The 18,437-nt window shown below is 36.7% G+C and overlaps 1 protein-coding gene across 2 annotated transcripts in view; it reads left to right on the forward strand.

The window, feature by feature from the left end:
* The first annotated feature begins 1,018 nt into the window (after nucleotides 1–1,018).
* The window catches only part of LOC121727631 (glucose dehydrogenase [FAD, quinone]-like), a 34,268-nt gene continuing 16,849 nt past the window's right edge, over nucleotides 1,019–18,437 (forward strand). The window contains exons 1-5 of one of the 2 annotated variants that reach the window (XM_042115564.1): nucleotides 1,019–1,130; nucleotides 9,340–9,377; nucleotides 14,728–14,976; nucleotides 16,381–16,552; nucleotides 17,274–17,473. In XM_042115564.1, the coding sequence (XP_041971498.1) occupies nucleotides 9,360–9,377; nucleotides 14,728–14,976; nucleotides 16,381–16,552; nucleotides 17,274–17,473 (639 nt within the window). In that variant the 5' untranslated portion in view covers nucleotides 1,019–1,130; nucleotides 9,340–9,359. The remainder of the gene's footprint in view (nucleotides 1,131–9,339; nucleotides 9,378–14,727; nucleotides 14,977–16,380; nucleotides 16,553–17,273; nucleotides 17,474–18,437) is intronic. The other variant, XM_042115565.1, reaches the window with a different exon arrangement.

Raw genomic sequence — 18,437 nt, forward strand, 5'->3', positions numbered from 1 at the left:
ACGCGTCGGCGGCAGTCGATGGCAGACGACGGCACGTGTCGGCGGCAGTCGACAGCAGTCGGCAGCACGTGTCGGCGGCAGTCGAGGCCCTTTGTTCTTCGTGGAAAGCATGTTATGCGAAAGTGGGTCTGGTTTTTTGGTTTAGGTAATTTTTTATAAAATAAGGGGGAAAATGAGCAAACGGGTCACCTGATGGAAAGTAACTACCGTCGCCCATGGACACTCGCAACATCAGAATAGCAGCAGATGCGTTGCCGGCATTTAAGAGAGAATACGCTCTTCTTGAAGGTTTGCAGGTCGTAGGGCGCCTTCAGACGTGCGTGTGTGTCGAAAATGTTACTTCTCATTTCAGGCGCGAGGCCCCCCTAAGTGCGAGACCCCGGGCGATTGCCCCGTTTGCCACCCCCTAAGGCCGCCTCTGGTAATGAGCATGTAACAGGTAGTACCGTACGAAGATACCAGAAAGTAATATATTGGCTTTACCCTTATTAGAGTTTTACCAAAATGATTTTAGCTTAAAAACACAGTTCGCAATTGGCATTTTGGGGCTTCTGAGAATATTATTTAAATGTGCTAGACCTGCGTCGTAACATATAAAAATTTTTTGCATAGAAAGGTGGACGATGTTGAATGACTATCAAGAAATATGATGATGATGAGTGACCAGCAAGATTAGGTACTCTGCAGAAAAATATTATAGTGATCACGTAACTAAGTAAGTTTATCCAAAAGTTAACTCCTTTGTTACTATTAACTTGTATTATATTGTCATAAATAGTAACAAAGGGTATAAATTATAATGTCCTAGACTACCTGAATTAGCTTTTAGCCAAGACGCTATGGACATTAAAGGTATCGTATGACAGAAACATCTTGGCTAAAAGTTTTTCCTGAAATGCTGAAAAAAGACGTCTGCCGCTGTCATCTGACGCCTCTCCATCAAATTCTCATGCTCATTTGCTCTAGTTCCATAAAAAACGTGTGATGAGTAATCTCCAGGCCGGCACATCAATATTTACGTGAGTCGGATGACGGGCACACCAGTCTGCGAACACCCGCACGCGCGCGCGCATCCTTAGCCTTGTGTGTCGCGAATGTGAAAAAAAAAGTTTATTTTTTGAAATTGGTATGTATTTTTTTTAATTTATGAATATTTAGCTATTTTCAAATTCTTCATTGGATGTGTAGCCTTAGCACGGCCACAAGTAGAAATGCGAAAGTATGGACAAACTGTGGAGATAAACTTAAGGTAGCGTTCCGATCTTTTTCGTTCCCAAAAATTCAATTAAAATGCCACTTTATGACAGACTATAGTCCTAAAAATTAAAATAATATCCTACTCTATGACATATACTATAGTCTGTCATAAAGTGGCATTTTAATTGAATTTTTGTCGATCGCGATTGGCCGCGGTAAAGATCGGAACGGCACCTTTAGTTTATGTCCGCAGTTTGTCCATACTTTCGCATTTCTACTGGTGGCCGTGCTACCGCTACTGATGTAAATAAAGTTAAAGTAGGTAGGTAGGTATTAAGGTAACTGAAAACTTAAACAGAATTAAAATTATCAAGCAATTCCCGACGAATGATGATGATGAACTATAGCCTAAGTAGAAAATTTATCAGGGCACCTTTCAAACAAAAAGAATTGGATTTTCTCAAACTACATATTAGTAGCATCCTCCAGCAAAAAAAATTGGTTGAAAAATAAAAATATTTTAGGAGCTTTCTTTTTTAGGAGATTCTTTATTATTGTTTTGAATTCAGATTTTTTCTCATAGGTAGTCCCTCTAGTTTTCACCACCGCAAGACATAAACTTTTTACGACCTTTCTATTCAATAATGCGAACGAATTAATTAAAATAAATAAAAGTGGTCCTAGCAACATAACAAAAATTTTATATAGGTAAGTAGATACAAAAATGTCATAAATAATCGGCCAAGTACGAGTCGTACTCGCGCACGAAGGGTTCCGTACCATTATAGAGCAAAAATAGGCCAAAAATTGTGTTTTTTGTATGGGAGCAGCCCCTTAAATCTTTATTTTATTTTAATATTATTATTAATTATTAAAGTACACATATAACTAAGGGCTTTGTGAAAGTTCAAGTGCCTACCTATTGCCATTATTGATTACGAGCAAAAAAGGCAAAAACACGTTTGTTTTATGGGAGCCCCCCTTAAATATTAATTTTGTTTTATTTTTAGTATTTCTTGTAATAGCGGCAACAGAAATACACAATCTGTGAAAATTTCAGAAGTCTAGCCGGCATAGCGGTTTTTGAGATACAGCCTGGTGACAGACAGACGGACAGACATCGAAGTCTCAGTAATAGGGTCCCGTTTTTACCCAAAGGGTATGGAACCCTAAAAAGTAACGAAGGATTTATAGTCTGGTTTTTTTTCTAATCGTGTTTTTATTTTAAGGACTTTATGGAAAATTATGGAAAATCTTATAAAAAAATGTACAAATACCTAATAGATTAAATTATTGTTTCAACATGTATGATTTTTTTCAATTCAATAACATAACTATTATAATTTACTTATTTCTTATCATATTCTTAGGTCTCGAAATCGATATAGAGCGTTTTTAATAGCAATCGCGTGATTGACATAGAATTAAGTGACAAGTATATCAAAATTTATGTAAGTATAAACACAAGAGCTTAATATTATTTTGTTACTTACCTCATTATATTTTTAACGAGACATTAATCTAGTGCAGGTGTCCCAAATGGCGGACCGCGGTCCGCATACGGACTCTCTGTGTGCGACAGTACTAAGTCTTTTTGAGTTAATTATTATTAATTTATACATGAAACCATCATCATCATCATTATGATGATGATGGTGTGTGAAGGACTCGTCATGGTGTTAATGATGATTGACTAAAGCAGAACGCTTTCCCATAAGCCTATTTTAACAATAAACAACTCTGTTAGCTTGTTACAAAACGTAACGGACAAAAATCCCGTTTTCCTAAATGCCATTGATTTCGTACGTGATTGTTTTAAATTGTCAAAGTATTTTAAGATTTTGGGTATTTACCGCATATACTATCACTCTGATTTCGTTACATAATAATATGTAAATACCTTAAAGTAGTATGAAATCCATACTATTTTTTTTATTAAATAATAAGGCAAACGAGCAAACGGGTCACCTGATGGAAGGAACTACCGTCGCCCATGGACACTCGCAACATCAGAAGAGCTGCAGGTGCGTTGCTTGCCTTTTAAGAGGGAAGACGCTCCTTTCTTGAAGGTTTGCAGGTCGTATAGGTCCGGAAAAACTGCTGATGACAGTTCGTTCCAGAGTTTTACAGTGCGCGGCAGAAGGTAACGGGAAAAACACACTGTCAAACACTGCCACTCTATCTCTCTACATCATACAAAAGTGTGTCTGTCTTTTACCTCTTTACGCCCAAACCGTTGAACCGATTTTGCAGTTTCGTGTGGTGACAATTATTTTAAACTCAGAAAAATGTACGGCTCCCGCGCGATAAACGGGCGCAACGGAGTTAAATATCACCCGCGGCAGGTCATCTAACACTATAGTAAATACTAAATAGTAACACGTAGTTTTGGATACCAGTTAGATATTTTAATAATCTTCAATAGTCCCTATTCTCCTTCGTCACGGCACCACGATTAACGGCTGGACCGATTTTTAAGTTTGATGCAAATAGTTATAGACTACGGGAAGTGACATAAGACCCACAGATTAAGGGTATAATATATTGACTGACTGACTGACATAGTGGTCTAATTAACGCACAGCCCAAATCACTAGATGGATCGGGCTGGGCAGTGGGCATGCGGTAGATATGTTATGACGTAGGCATCCGTTAAGAAAGGATTTTGATCAATTATACCCCCAGGGGATAAAATACGTTACCCTATTTTATCCCCTGGGGGTATAATAAAATATAAGTTTGTATGAAACTATGTCAATTTTAAACCGATCAGGCTGAGACTTTGGTACCTAATTAATAATAACACTCCTTAACGCGAGCGAAGTCGCGGATAGAAACGAGTGTTAAAATATTCTGCATATTATAATAAATAGATTACTGTACCTTAGATTTTTTTGTGTTCTTAAAATGAGCTCTGACAAATAAATAAGCGTGATATCGATTTCTAGCGAAAAATGAAAACGTTTTTTACTTTTTTATCATCAACATGGCATATATACCGTGTTGATGATAAAATTCATGACTCATACTTTACTATAAATCTTTACAAATATTATAATGCTAATACTAAAGTCAGTCTATCTGTCACGACTTCTTCTTGCATAAACGGAAGAAAGTTGCGGTAAATTTGGTAAGTATGGTCGTATGGACTACGGACAAACTTGGAGAGACAGAAAAAGACATCTATATAGCATAGTTTTTGTTGCGAAAAAAATGTACGCTTCCTGAGTGATATAATACAAATTTCGACGCAACGGAGTTGTGGACGTTATATTGTAGTAACTAGTACTCACACATTTGTATGTATTTGTGTTCAATCGCGTAGACTCTACAATTGCGGGTAACTTACAAATACAATTCACTCTAAAGCAGTTTGGACATTTAAAGTACCTATCTCCACGCAAGAATGGCATCATTGCATCTAGCATTAAAATGTGATAAGCAAACAGACAGTTGACAAACACTGTATGGAGACTAGTATGGAGACTTTAAAGGCTCAAACAAACGACGTTTTTTTACGCTCGTATAATTAAATACTAGATGTCCCGCGCGGGTTCGCCCGCGTAAATTAGGAATTTTACAGAAACCGTACATTTTTCCATAAAAAATATTTCCCCCGATTTTCCCACATTTTCCTGAATTTCTTCGGTCGTATTAGTCTTAAGGTGATAATATAATATAACCTCGACTTACTCGATAAATGATCTAAGTATCTAACACTGAGATAAGTTTTTAAATCGGACCTGTAGTTCCTGAGATTGACGCGTTCAAGCAAACATACTCTTCAGGTTTATAATATTAGGAAGGTATAGATTTTTTTTAATTATCGCTTGACAAACTCGAGTCTCGATCAAATTGGGATGATACCCTATATACCAAAATAAAAATTTTGAAAATCAGTTAACAAACGGCGGAGTAATCGTTGAATACAAGAAAACGAACATAACACCTCCATTTTGAAAGTCGGTTAAAATTGTAGCCTATGTGTTATTCTGATGTATAAGCTATATTATTGTAAAGTTTCATTAAAATCCGTTTAGTAGTTTTTGCATGAAAGAGTAACAAACATCCATACATCCACACATCCATACATCCACACATCCAAACAAACTTTCGCCTTTATAATATTAGTAGGATAAAAATAAAAAAATAAAGTGATACAAATGCAAGTTGAACGCTCAGCCAACGCAAGGAAGCCGACACGTTTTAAACTAATTTATATCTGCCAAAAAGCGATGAAAACGCGCAGAAGACGAGCGCATTAGAAGCGCGCGTCATCAGTGCGTCAAAAATACGTCGTGTGGAAAGGCCTTAGGTATTGTTTACGTCATATGTGATGACTGATGAGCAGAATTTAAATCAGTGAAATCATGACATAGAAGGAAAACCGATAGTGACGTCATTTACGTTGCAAGTCACTGCAAAGGATGAATGAATAAAATTAATGAAATATACTTTATTTCATTCATTTAATAGAACAGACAGGATCTTGGTTAATTTTAAAAAATGTATTATCATTTTCTCTTAAAATACAGTGTAAACTCTATATAACGACACTGAAGGGACCGTGCATTTTATGACGTTATATGGAGTTGTCGTTAAATGGAGAGAAGAAAAATCAATACTTTTTCGTCATCATACACTGATTATTTTTAATAACCGTATTTACAGTTTGAAAGTTTATGTAACTATAACCTGAGAATATTATGATAACGAACAGATATTAACAATCCATGACTCCTTATTATTAGTTAGGGACTAGGGTCTAAAACAGCCTACACGTGCAATCAATCTCAATTTGTAAACAAAAGGACTAATTTCTTTGAAAGTTTTGTATGCATGATGCCGAAAGTCGAGTTTATTGCGGGCTAGGATAACAATGCGACAAAAAAACGTACACAGCTGTGCAGTTTTTACTAATTTTAAGGTACTTTTTATTGTTCAATTGTTGTAATGCTGACGTTATTGATAGTGTGTGTGATGCTATGTAGAGTGTACCATTGTATGGTAGACAAGCTAAACCAACCAAAGTCAATTGATTTCGACGCTTTAGAGAGTTTGTCGTTAAATAGAGTGACGTTACATGGGGTTTACACTGTATATTTAATAACAATTAAAAAGTAACTATAAAGCCATTTTCGGCAAGTTAAAGTGAATAATAAAAAAGGTAATCTTTACGAGACAATTTTGTAGTCATGGGACTACAAAATTGTCTCGTAAAGAAAGAACTAATTTAGCATAGAAAAAATAGTCCATAACTAATAGAAATGAATAAATCATAAAACATAGTATTTTATAATATTAATGAATACATTGAATATCTAAAAGAAAAAATACCAACTAAATTATAAAATTATAGTTTACATTTTAGGATAAGGATAGGCTAAAAATATTTTAGGATTATAGTTATAAATTCGACGAAAAGCGCGCGCTGCGGTGTCGTTGATGTCTTTTGCTCCGTCTTTCGTTACAGGTCGTTCCGCTACTCGAAGTTTTATTGTGTTCCTTATAACATTGGTATAAAACGTCTTAACCTTCAAGTGGTCGCGCGGCGTCGAATAGACTCCCCTTCAATAAATTTTCGCTGATATTATTGATATTTCTCGTTCAATCCGTATCATTATCTCAGTAGCTTGTCATAATTTATCTATCTACCAAATAAACAGCTTACATTTATTCTCCGCACCCCCTTTTCAGCATGGAGCTCAATTGTTTTGGTCACGGCACCGGCGTCGAAAAGACGCCGCGCGCCTCTCGTATTATTTTATATGTAGTTTTAATATAATTGAGGCAAATTATATGATATATTTATAAAACTAAGTCTTCGATAAACGATAACATCCAGTGTTATTGCTAGATGAAGAAAAAATCGGAACTAGGATTAGAAAATTCCGACCACTTTTTCTGCCCCTGTTCACACAAGATAAGCTACCTTGAGTCACCGGTTTTTATAACTAAGTTTTTACTAAAAAATCGTTTAATTTTCTGGATGAATTGATTAGTCTTAAAAAGAGTAATAATTATTTTTATGAAATAATAAATAACATTGAATCAAAAGCGATTGGTTTCTCCAATTTACCTACGACGTCTTTTAGGTTACGCGCGACCACTGCCGTTACAAAAAGAGCGCGTGCCCGCTTGAAGGTTAACAGAGGCAAAATAACTACGAACGAGTTATATATCTCTGTCACAATACATTTTAATATATAATCATATCTTATATCTTTAAACGAGCAATTCTTGAATGTAACTTTTCAAACAACTTTTGTGGAAAACTTTTGGTATAAAGCCGGAGAATATTTCAACGAAATTTTAACGACTTAAAATTTTGTATATAATTGGAAGCTCTGAATCGGCTCCAACGATTTTCATGAGTATATAGGGGGTTTCGGGGGCGATAAATCGATTTAGCTAGGAATCATTTTTAGAAAACGTCATTTTATTGGTGTTTTATCGAATACCGAGCTAAGCTCGGTCAAATAGCTAATATATCTTATCTTATCTTATATCTTTAAACGAGCAATTCTTGTACTTATATATATAATTGGAATCTCAGAATCGGCTCCAACGATTTTCATGAAGTTTAGTATATAGGGGGTTTCGAGGGCAGTAAATCGATCTAGCTAGGAATAATTTTTAGAAAATGTCATTTTAGCTTTAAAGCTCGGTCAAATAGCTAGTAAGTATACTATAATATGCCAAACTCAGTATGAGCTACGGCCAGAATGCCTTAGAGTAGGCAGTAATATAAGGTGTATTATAGGTTATATAAAAAATAGGATGTTGCTAAAGTACACATAAAATTATAAAATCCATATTTTTTTATTTCTCCGCTCCTAAGCTCCAATTTATGCAACAAAACAACGAAGATTTTAAAATCTTAAAGTAAGCCACTTCAGCTACTTATGTATTCAAGTAATAAATATGGCAAATTAATTTGGTCGATTTGAATATCTGTTTATGTTTAGATGATAATTAAGTTTAGCTTTATCTATTATGTAAGATGTACCGTTGTCGCCGACGGCTGACGACTGAGGGCTCGACAACTTGTTTCAAGGTCAACCAACTGTAGTTCAATAGAAAATACGATACGCAAATATCTCCATTTTCACCGCAAATCTATATCTATATACATATATAAAACTCAAAGGTGACTGACTAACATGGTGATCTATCAACACACAGCCTAAACCACTGGACGGATCGGGCTGAAATTTTGCATGCAGGTAGATGTTATGACGTAGGCATCCGCTAAGAAAGGATTTTGATAAATTCCAACCCCAAGGGGTTAAAATAGGGGATGAAAGTTTGTATATAATACTTCTTAACGCGAGCGAAGCCGCGGGCAAAAGCTCGTATTTTATATAAAGGCACACAAAACTGCGAATTCGTATCGCATCGTAAATATCTGCGAATAAATTCAATAAAAATAATATTACGATGCGAATTCGCAGTTTTGTTTGGGAGCCCTAAATACTTACGATTTGAAAAATCTCAAATCATGGTATACTATTTATAACATTACAACAACTTGATTGATTTAATCTAACTACGGCGAAGCCATAAAGCCGTAATAATATATTATAATACCTTAGTGTCTAAACACTTTTTTGACGTGGGAGAGCCATGCTTCGGCACGAATGGGCCGGCTCGACCGGAGAGATACCACGTCCTCACAGAAAACCGGCGTGAAACAGCGCTTCCGCTGTGTTTCACCGAGTAAGTGAGTTTACCGGAGGCCCAATCCCCTACCCTTTTCCTTTCCCTACCCTCCCCTACCTCCCTATACTCTAATTCCTTGTTGACTATACGGAACCCTAAAAATGAACTTTTAAATTTGTTGTCTCGGCTACGGACAAACGGATTTGGCTAATTTTTAACCGACTTCCAAAAAACGAGGAGGTTATATATTCGGCTGTGGATATTTTTTTTATTTTTTTATTATTTTTGTATTGGTCTTGAAACATTCGTGGAAGTCCAGGGAAAGTTTAGTGTTAAGTGATACATAGTCCACCGACTACCGAGTCATCTACTAAGTACTAACTAAATAAAAATGATGTGTTCGTAATATTATGCAAAAGAGATATTGCTCTGTGTTAAAGAGTTATTTTTTGTAAGTAAAATATATTTTTGTTGTTGCAGGTACTGGATAGCACACAGTCATGATAAGAGGGCCAGAGGTGAGACATTATCCATACTTACTAATCTTATATCTTTAAACGAGCAATTCTTGTATATATTATATATGTAACGCTCAAAGACCGAAACCGCTCAATGAGCGAAAAAATGGCTCACAACGTGTTGTGGTCACAGTGAAACAGCCACGACGCGAAATTCGCGTCGTGGCTCTAATGAAAACGGCCACGACGCGTTCTGGCAATCACAAAAAGACCATAACGCGAAATTCGTGTCGTGATATGCTATTCGTTTTTCTTGATTTGTTCTTGATTGATTAATAGTCCATAGGTATTGAAGATTATATTTAAATTACCACGCGTACTACAAAATATTTTTTCTTTTACAAAATCACTGCCTAACGTGTTTTTCATTATTATTTGAAAATATCCATAGTTCCATAATATCCGTGCTAAAATTAATACTGTCTGTCTGTCTGGCGCTGGTTATGGATATTTTATAAATAATAATGATAAACACGTTATGCAGTGATTTAGTAAAAGAAAAAATATTTTGTAGTACGCGTGGTAATTTAAATATAATCTTCCATACCTATGGACGATTAATCAATCAAGAACAAATCAAGAAAAACGAATAGCATATCAGCCACGACACGAATTTCGCGTTATGGTCTTTTTGTGATTCCCAGAACGCGTCGTGGCCGTTTTCATTAGAGCCACGACGCGAATTTCGCGTCGTGGCGTTTTCACTGTGACCACAACGCGTTGTGAGCTATTTTTTCGTTCATTGAGTGATTTCGGTCTTTGAGCGTAACATATATATTCATAATTGGAATCTCGGAATCCGCCCCAACGATTTTCATGAAATTTAGTACCTATACAGGGTGTAACAAAAATAAGTGATAATACTTTAGGGTGTGTACGTGTTCCTTGTAGAGAGTTCACTATGAAAGTAGCAGCGCTGAAAGACCAAATTTTTTTTTCACTTTTGTTTACACACTGTATAGGGGGTGTCGGGGGCGATAAATCGATCTAGCTAGGAATCATTTTTAGAAAAAGTAATTTTATTCGTGTTTTATCGAATACCGAGCAAAGCTAGGTCGAATAGCTAGTATTATAAAATTGCAAAAGTGTTCTGTTTGTCTGTTACCTCTTTACGCCCAAACCCTGAATCGATTTAGCTGAAATTTGGTATGGAGATACTTTGAGTCACGGGACAGAACATAGGATACTTTTTATCCCGGAAACGTGTACGGTTCATAAGCAACGGAGCGTTCCACGAGCTTGCGGCCGTCATCTCGTTTGTTAATAATATTTTAACTCTGATTTACATGAAGAGTTGTGTTTTTCTATGTAAGTACCTGAATTAATAATGGCTAGGTCTGTTGATACAGAATTTAATATGTCATTTGAAATTAAGTAATATTTAGTTTGATTAAATTGTAAAAAGGTCATTTTGCATCACAATCAGGTATAAGTAAACCTGTTCACTAATCTAATCACAAGGGTCTTCAGTTTTAAAGATTTTGTTCGTAAAATGTCATAATCGACAAAGTGTTAATTGAACAAGTTTTGTTATTGTACTATAATATGTAAAACATCGTTGGATCGAAATTTGTTTATTCCTCTGGCCTACATTTCCAGGATGAAAACAAACAAAACTCAAAATACTTATGTAGAATTTCTGATACCTTTTGTTGCATTTCTGTGCGCAAATACAATTTGCCACAAACTTTTTTGGGATCAGAGGTAGGCTACTTCTGATCCCAAAAAAGTACCACAGAAAAACGTACCTAGACATAATAATAATGCGCATTAATTCATTACATAACATTGATTTACAATAAAGCAACAAGTTTAAATCCTGTGGTTTTGTGGTTACTGATTAGGTTTGCTTCAAAAAAGTTATTCCGTAGGTCAAAAAAGTTATTTACACTAGACATAGAAGTATATTATGTAGTTTTTTACGAGATGTTTTATCAATTGTTGTTTTATATCTTAAACAAATTGTAGAAGAGTCATCAGGGAAAACACAAAACCTAGTTTTAATGAAAGGTATTTGACGTCAAGCTTTACTGTAATAATATTGATGGATTGTATAATATTCTGGGGAAGTCCACTAGAAACGTGTGACGCCTGCTAAGGAGAAATTTCTCTTTAGTACTATGTGTAGTTTTCTTTATATACTAATTTGCAATATACAGAGTGTAACAAAACTAAGTGATAATACTTTAGGGTGTCCCATGTATAGAGTTCACTGTAAAAGTAGCAGCGCGGAAAGACCGATTTTTTTTTCACTTTTGGATGGGAAAACTCGTGACGCTGGGGTGCTTGCCCATACAAAACACAAAAATGTTGGTCTTTCAGGGCTGCTACTTTCACAGTAAACTCTCTACAAGGGGCACATACCTACACACCTAAAAGTATTATCACTTAGTTTTGTTACATTCTGTATAATATCAATATTATGGTGTTTGCTCGAACAAATTCAAAATTTTGCTATTACGACGACTACACAAAGTGTAGTCTGACGACTGACGTACCTTAATGACGTAGTAGGTATGCCATTTAAAGAATGCCTATAAGTATGTCATAGACATAACTAGTATGTGCGTTCTTTTGATTTAATGGCACTGCGAAAGGCTTTTTATCGTATGGGTAGTCGAGTGCTTACTTTGTCAGTACTCAGTAACGGCCGTTCCCAATATTTGATCTATCTCTGGTTTTGCCCTACTAGAGATAGGAATAGCTCACAATTGACATAAAATATATGTCTCTAATGTCTAATGTGAGCTATCTCTAGTAGGACAAAACCAGAGATAGATCAAATATTGGGAACGGCGGTTAGTCAGTAGTTAGTAAGTACAGTACTCCCAAATTAATAATGCGCATGGAAATCTTCGCTAATTGTCGTACCTAATCACGAAAACACCCGAAACTATGAAACTTGCATTTTGCACCTTGTTCAAAGGAAATAGAAATAAATATCATATAGCCGGTGGCAAAAGCTCACCGGGAAGCCATCGCGGCGTTACCATGGTAGTCCAAGCAACGTCAGGCGCCTTTACTTCACCGCAAAGCGCTGTTTTTCTTAAAGTTAAGTTTTAACAGCGCTTGCAGCGATATCTTCCGACACTCGGGAAATACGACCGTTGCCGAAAAATTACGAACATTTCTATGCGCATTGTCACTTTGGGAGCACTGTACATAAGCGTTGTTAAACGCCAAATGGAAGACAGAAGACTGAAGAAGTGAGCAAAGTAAGAAAATAATAAGTATGTATGCGATTTGGCACAATGCATCGCAGGCGACATAGTTAATATAATAGTACTACAATGTCACTAAGCAACGCGTTACGAACTTACGACTTACGTCAAACTTTTTTTATATCTAACGTAGTATCTAACCTACGAATAATAAAAACTAAGGAATCGTAACTCCCTGTGCGTAACTCCCATACTATTACCGTTTTAAATTTGGTTCCTTTTGATCTGTCATGTAACGTCAGCCTAGTACCGCTCAAGGTCACCTAAATATTGCAAATGTATTGAAATGTGTACCTAAGGTACACTTTTTTGACAAGTATAATTGTGGAGCATGTTTTTTGACGGAGTTACTTTCCTTAGTTTTTATTATTCGTAGTATCTAACTGATTAATTAATTCTGAAATCAGAGTTATCTGAGCGTAAGTTCTGAAATTTAACCCAGTATACCTTTTGTAGCAAGTTAGGATATTTATATCCTGACCTGCTACAAACTCAAGGACCAAATGCGTTTGTAGGATTTTGATGTTAAACTAAATTTATTTTCTTATTTTCAATATTTGCAAATTGACAATACTAATATTTACCTACTGAGTACTGATCTCAAGATAAGGTACACTTCATGTTAAGCTTGGGTATTCCCAGCAACATCCGTGTCATTAAGTACCCAGTAAAAAATTCTAATCTTCGCGTAATCTAAGTAAAGATCATGTTCATTATTTTATTGATTTTTTTATTATTTATTTACATTTTGCATGAAATATTTGAATAGTATGCAGCATGCATATTTTGCACTTACTTATAAATTCTACTGAATATTATAACTCGAAATAAGTTAACTCTTTCAATAATGGGGTCAAACTAGGGTCAAAAAAACTGAATCTAAATGTCAAAATTTCGAGTTCCTTAATACTTTTACGGCCGTTCCCAATATTCAATCTATATCTGGTTTGACATACAACCGATCGCAGCTAACATTGAATTGACATAAAATATATGTCTCTAATGTCTAATGTGAGCTATTCCTATCTCTAGTAGGGCAAAACCAGAGATAGATCAAATATTGGGAACGACCGTAAATTATTACGAACTTTACTATAATCTAAGGTTAGACTATTAGTGCTAATAAATTGACGTATGTACTTATAATGTCCTTTGAAAATTAACTTATTTTATACAGAACGAAAGTATATTGTGTGGATTTGAATCAAAGAAAGATATTGAAAGTGTTATTTAGTCTTTGCGTACAGATATGAGTCGATATCGTAAATCATAATCGTATCTGCAATATCGTTCTATAACATGCGTCTGTTTTATTGTTTAGTAGTTTAAGCTATGCTTTTATTTTTGCTAATTCATTTAATACTTCTTATGGCTATAAAAATAATATGGACTAACGTACACTCTTGATAGAGTACCGTATAGTTTAGTATAGTATAATTCATGTAGACCTAGACCTACGCCGTGAGTACGATAACCGTATCGGATATCTAATTATACGTCACTATAAATCATGTCATCGTATCATCATGTCATGTCATTTCACAATATCTCAAGTTCATTATCATTAGATCGATTTGCTTCTTACTTCAGCGGTCGAATACCTTTGTTAGTTATTATCTGTCAATTATAAAATCAACAATGCAATTACTATTGTTAAGAAATAGGCTTATTGATATACAATTACTTCTAGTTGTAATTGATGTAAACAGAACACCTATATTTTATATATATTTAAAGTGTTTATATTTCTCAATGGAGAGTACTTATGTAGAGTTTTTTTTTTTTGCAATAGTTTCAAGTAGGTACTTTCAATATTATAAGTTGATACAGTAAAGTATAGGTTCTGTTTACAAGTTGCCCGTCTGTCTTTTTTCTCGTTTATCCATCAGGAGCCGTACATCCTTACGTATTACATTTAGAACAACCATAAATTAAAAAGGAAGTACTAGAACGCGATTCCTGAACGCTATTTTACGGGCAAAAACAAAATTTTCTTGTTTCTCGTAGAGAACCATATAATAGTACCAATAATTGTGAGTAGCATCGTGGTGTGCTTTCAAATCCATTGCAAAACAAAATCACTTTAGTGCGCAGATAGATAGAGGTAATAATTTAATCTTTTGTTCCAGTCATGCGTCTGCCCGATTCAGGAGGTGGGGCCGGCGGTGAGCTGGGAGTCCGCCTGCTACACCTCGACGGTAGTGCTGTTCATGAGTATCCTGGAGTCCTACATCAACGGGCGCTGCGACCTCGCTGATCCCTGCAACAGGGTGAAGAACGCTGATGCTCTGGAAGCAGCGTATGACTTCGTTGTGGCTGGTGGAGGCACGTCGGGCGCGGTGGTCGCGGGCAGGTTGTCGGAGAATCCACAGTGGAAGGTATGTATAACCATTTTCTTATATTGTAATGTTTTTTCCATGTCTGACTCCTCCGTGCAGGTTCAGTGAGAGCGTGGCTCTTGAGGAGGTCGTAAGTTCGATTCCGGCGTTGGAAACATGTTATTTCCAAGTTTAGTTAGGAAAAAGCAGGCTGATCACCTGATTGTCTGACAAGTAATATGATCCATGCGTTGGATGGCCATGTAAAAAGTAGGTCTTGCGCCTTATCTCTCGCCTGTCGTGTCGGTTTTCCATCCCACTGGGTTATAACAGTAAAAGGAATAGAAAGTGCTCTTCTGGACTGCGCACACACTTGGGCAATATGAAATTACTCCTACGTTACTGGCCTGGTTTCAAAAACCGGCCACCGTCACCAAAACCGGTGTGGAAGTTATTTATTATATTATGTCTTATCGATGATGGCGGTTGGAAGGGCTGGCTATAAGAGAATCCACAGTAGAAGAAAAGTGACCATGACATGCTGTTATACCATGTTTTGTCTAGGTCGGACTGCTTGTTAAGACAGGTAAAGATAAAACATAAACCATCAATGATGTCATGTTGTTCTCCCATGTCTTGCCCATGCCTGATACGTTAGCGGCTAGGCAATCTTTTGATGGACAAGGACAAATATTTTGTAATTTATAACTTAACTCTTCCTATAAAATGTTTCTTAATGATTGTCATAATGAGATAATGATGATGATCGGAAGATTTATTTAATGGGTAATGGTGTAAATATAATTACTTAGTGAGAATATACTATATTAATCATGAATTCTCCGATAGACATTAATACTTGAGCATAATAATAATTAATATCGAGCACATTGGGTAACTATACTTGAATTGAATCTAGTATCAAAAGTTGTAAAAAAAACTTTACCACAGGCACAGACTAATCAATAGTTACATACCATCTCGCTATTTCTCGATCTCTGAGGATAGATTGAAGTATGTAATTATCTGGTGACTGGTCCAAAAACATAGTGCGGTGTCAATAGTGGTCACCGGAGTATCTGTGGGGCGTGGGCTATGTAGAATTTCATTCGAATTTTAAGAAAATAAAGAGCAGCCCCTGTAGACAAGTGGCAAAACGCTAACGCTAACGCTTGCGCTAGCGCTACAAAATGTATGGATTTGACATTAGTATTCGCTAGCGAAGCGATGACTTATGTCAAATCGCATACATTTTGTAGCGCTAGCGTTAGCGTCAGCGTTAGCGCTTTGCCACTTGTCTACAGGCCCTGGTAAGTAAATTGTAATGAGTACAGTAGAGTGAGTGTGAGTGAGAGTAATTGTATGAAATTCAACCTTTCTACAACTTGAGAATTAGTTAATAGTTCGACCAACTGCAACATCAAAATACAAATAGCTAAATCAAAATGTTATTGTACCCGTCAGGTGCTGCTGATAGAAGCGGGCGGTGACGAGCCCACGGCGTCGTCGGTGCCGGCGTTCGTGACGGCGTACTGGGGCCGCAACGACACCGACTGGAACTACGTGACCGTGCCGCAGGAGCACGCCTGCCTCTCCAGCGGCGGCGTCTGCTCCTGGCCGCGCGGGAAGATGCTGGGTGAGTGATTCATAAACGTGGGACGTGACAGCAATGCAGAAGTTTAACAGCTGCAGATATTGCAAACCTGTTGCATTTCTGTCGCTAGATACACAATTACCCTGCCGGTTAGGCGTATCCAGCTTTATTTACGCGCAAAGACATAGAATTAGAACGTATTTTGATATCGTTGCGCAAAGATAGAATTTATTACAATGCGGTTTACACATTTCTAATTGACAAAAACTAGAAGTTTTAAACTAGCATTTCGAATGTCGCCCAGAATAAGAGACTAAATGAGAGTTTCGGAACATACTTTTATCAACGGCGCAGCAGCCAGCTTTTGGCTGCCGCTATAATGCACATGTGACGTGACATGTTCGTGTTGCGCTAAAGCGAGCCATATTAAATCCTTCAACAAAACAGGACAGTTATTTTCCTGAAGGATCATTGTAGTTGGATCCCTGATGTTACTGTGACCCTTGAGGATGTATTGTGACTGAAACTTGAATAGGACGGTACAGGAAACAATAATGCTTTGCGCACAATGAGCCTAAGGGTTAAATCAGACCGCAACGCCACAACGCGATGCGTAGACAGATTTCTAACTTCGTATGGATGTGACAGATTTCAACTGCGTGAGACGTCTTGCAAATCTGTCAATTCAGTACAAATTTAGAAATGCATCTACGCGTCACGTTGCTGTCTGAATGGACCCTAACAGTAACACCTCAACCCCTAGGTGGTTGTTCCACGATCAACGGCATGATGTACATGCGCGGCAACCCCGCCGACTACGACGGGTGGGCGGTGAACGGCGCGACGGGCTGGTCGTGGTTCGAGGTCCTGCCCTACTTCCTCCGCAGTGAAGACAACAAGGAGATAGGAAGAGGCGTCTCCGGCAACTACCATACGAAGGGTGGACCTATGCCCGTGCAGAAGGTTAGTGGCTACTGGCTTCTTAAATTAGTCGTGTTTTGTCCGGTACTTTATGCTCAAAGATCGAAACGCTCAACAAAAATAGCTCACAACGCGGTGTGGTCACAATAAAATAACCACATGGGCCATTATTGTGACCACAATGAATCACAGTGTGTGAATTTCGCCATGCGACATGGCGAAATTCGTGTTAATGCAGGCTCAAATGAAAACGCACACGACGCGTTGTGGCAAACACACATATTATACCAAATAGCGAAATTTGTATTCGATCTCAACGCGTTTTGGCAATGAAGAATAGCTATGACGCGTTTCGACTTCCGAGCATTCATTATTTTAACCATATCACGACGGACATTGTTCCTGTAAAAATAAATAGCAATGAAAATATATGTACTTATTTGATATTGCCTATTAATTTCAAAATGTTTACAAAGATCAAACTTTATTTAAACTGAATAAATACAATTCATACCTTTCCTTTAATTTAATGATCTCCGTAAATACGTAAGTACTTTGTAAGTTAGTTACAAATTACAATGAGCTAGGTTGAAGCCTTATAAACTACCTGCCTATGTTACATAATGCGACTACATTGCATTGCTTGAATAAAGAATAGTACTTGGATGACCGAGCTTTGCTCGGTATAGCAAACACTCATTGACTTCGTGTTACTTAATAACGCCATCTGCTGGTCGTTAAAACAATTAGTTGCTAACAAAATAGTATTATTATTCGCCAATAGATGTCAGGAAGAGTCATATTTTTCAGTTTATTGATTATTATCGATAAAACACGAATAAAAAGACATTTTCTGAAAATAATTCCTAGCTAGATCGATTTATCGCCCCCGAAACCCCCTATATACTAAATTTCATGAAAATCGTTGAAGCCGATTCCGAGATTCCAATTATATAATATATATATACAAGAATTGCTCGTTTAAAGATATAAGACTAAAATACTT

The sequence above is a fragment of the Aricia agestis genome, chromosome 6 (assembly GCF_905147365.1).
Source record: "Aricia agestis chromosome 6, ilAriAges1.1, whole genome shotgun sequence".
NCBI classification, from domain to species: domain Eukaryota; kingdom Metazoa; phylum Arthropoda; class Insecta; order Lepidoptera; family Lycaenidae; genus Aricia; species Aricia agestis.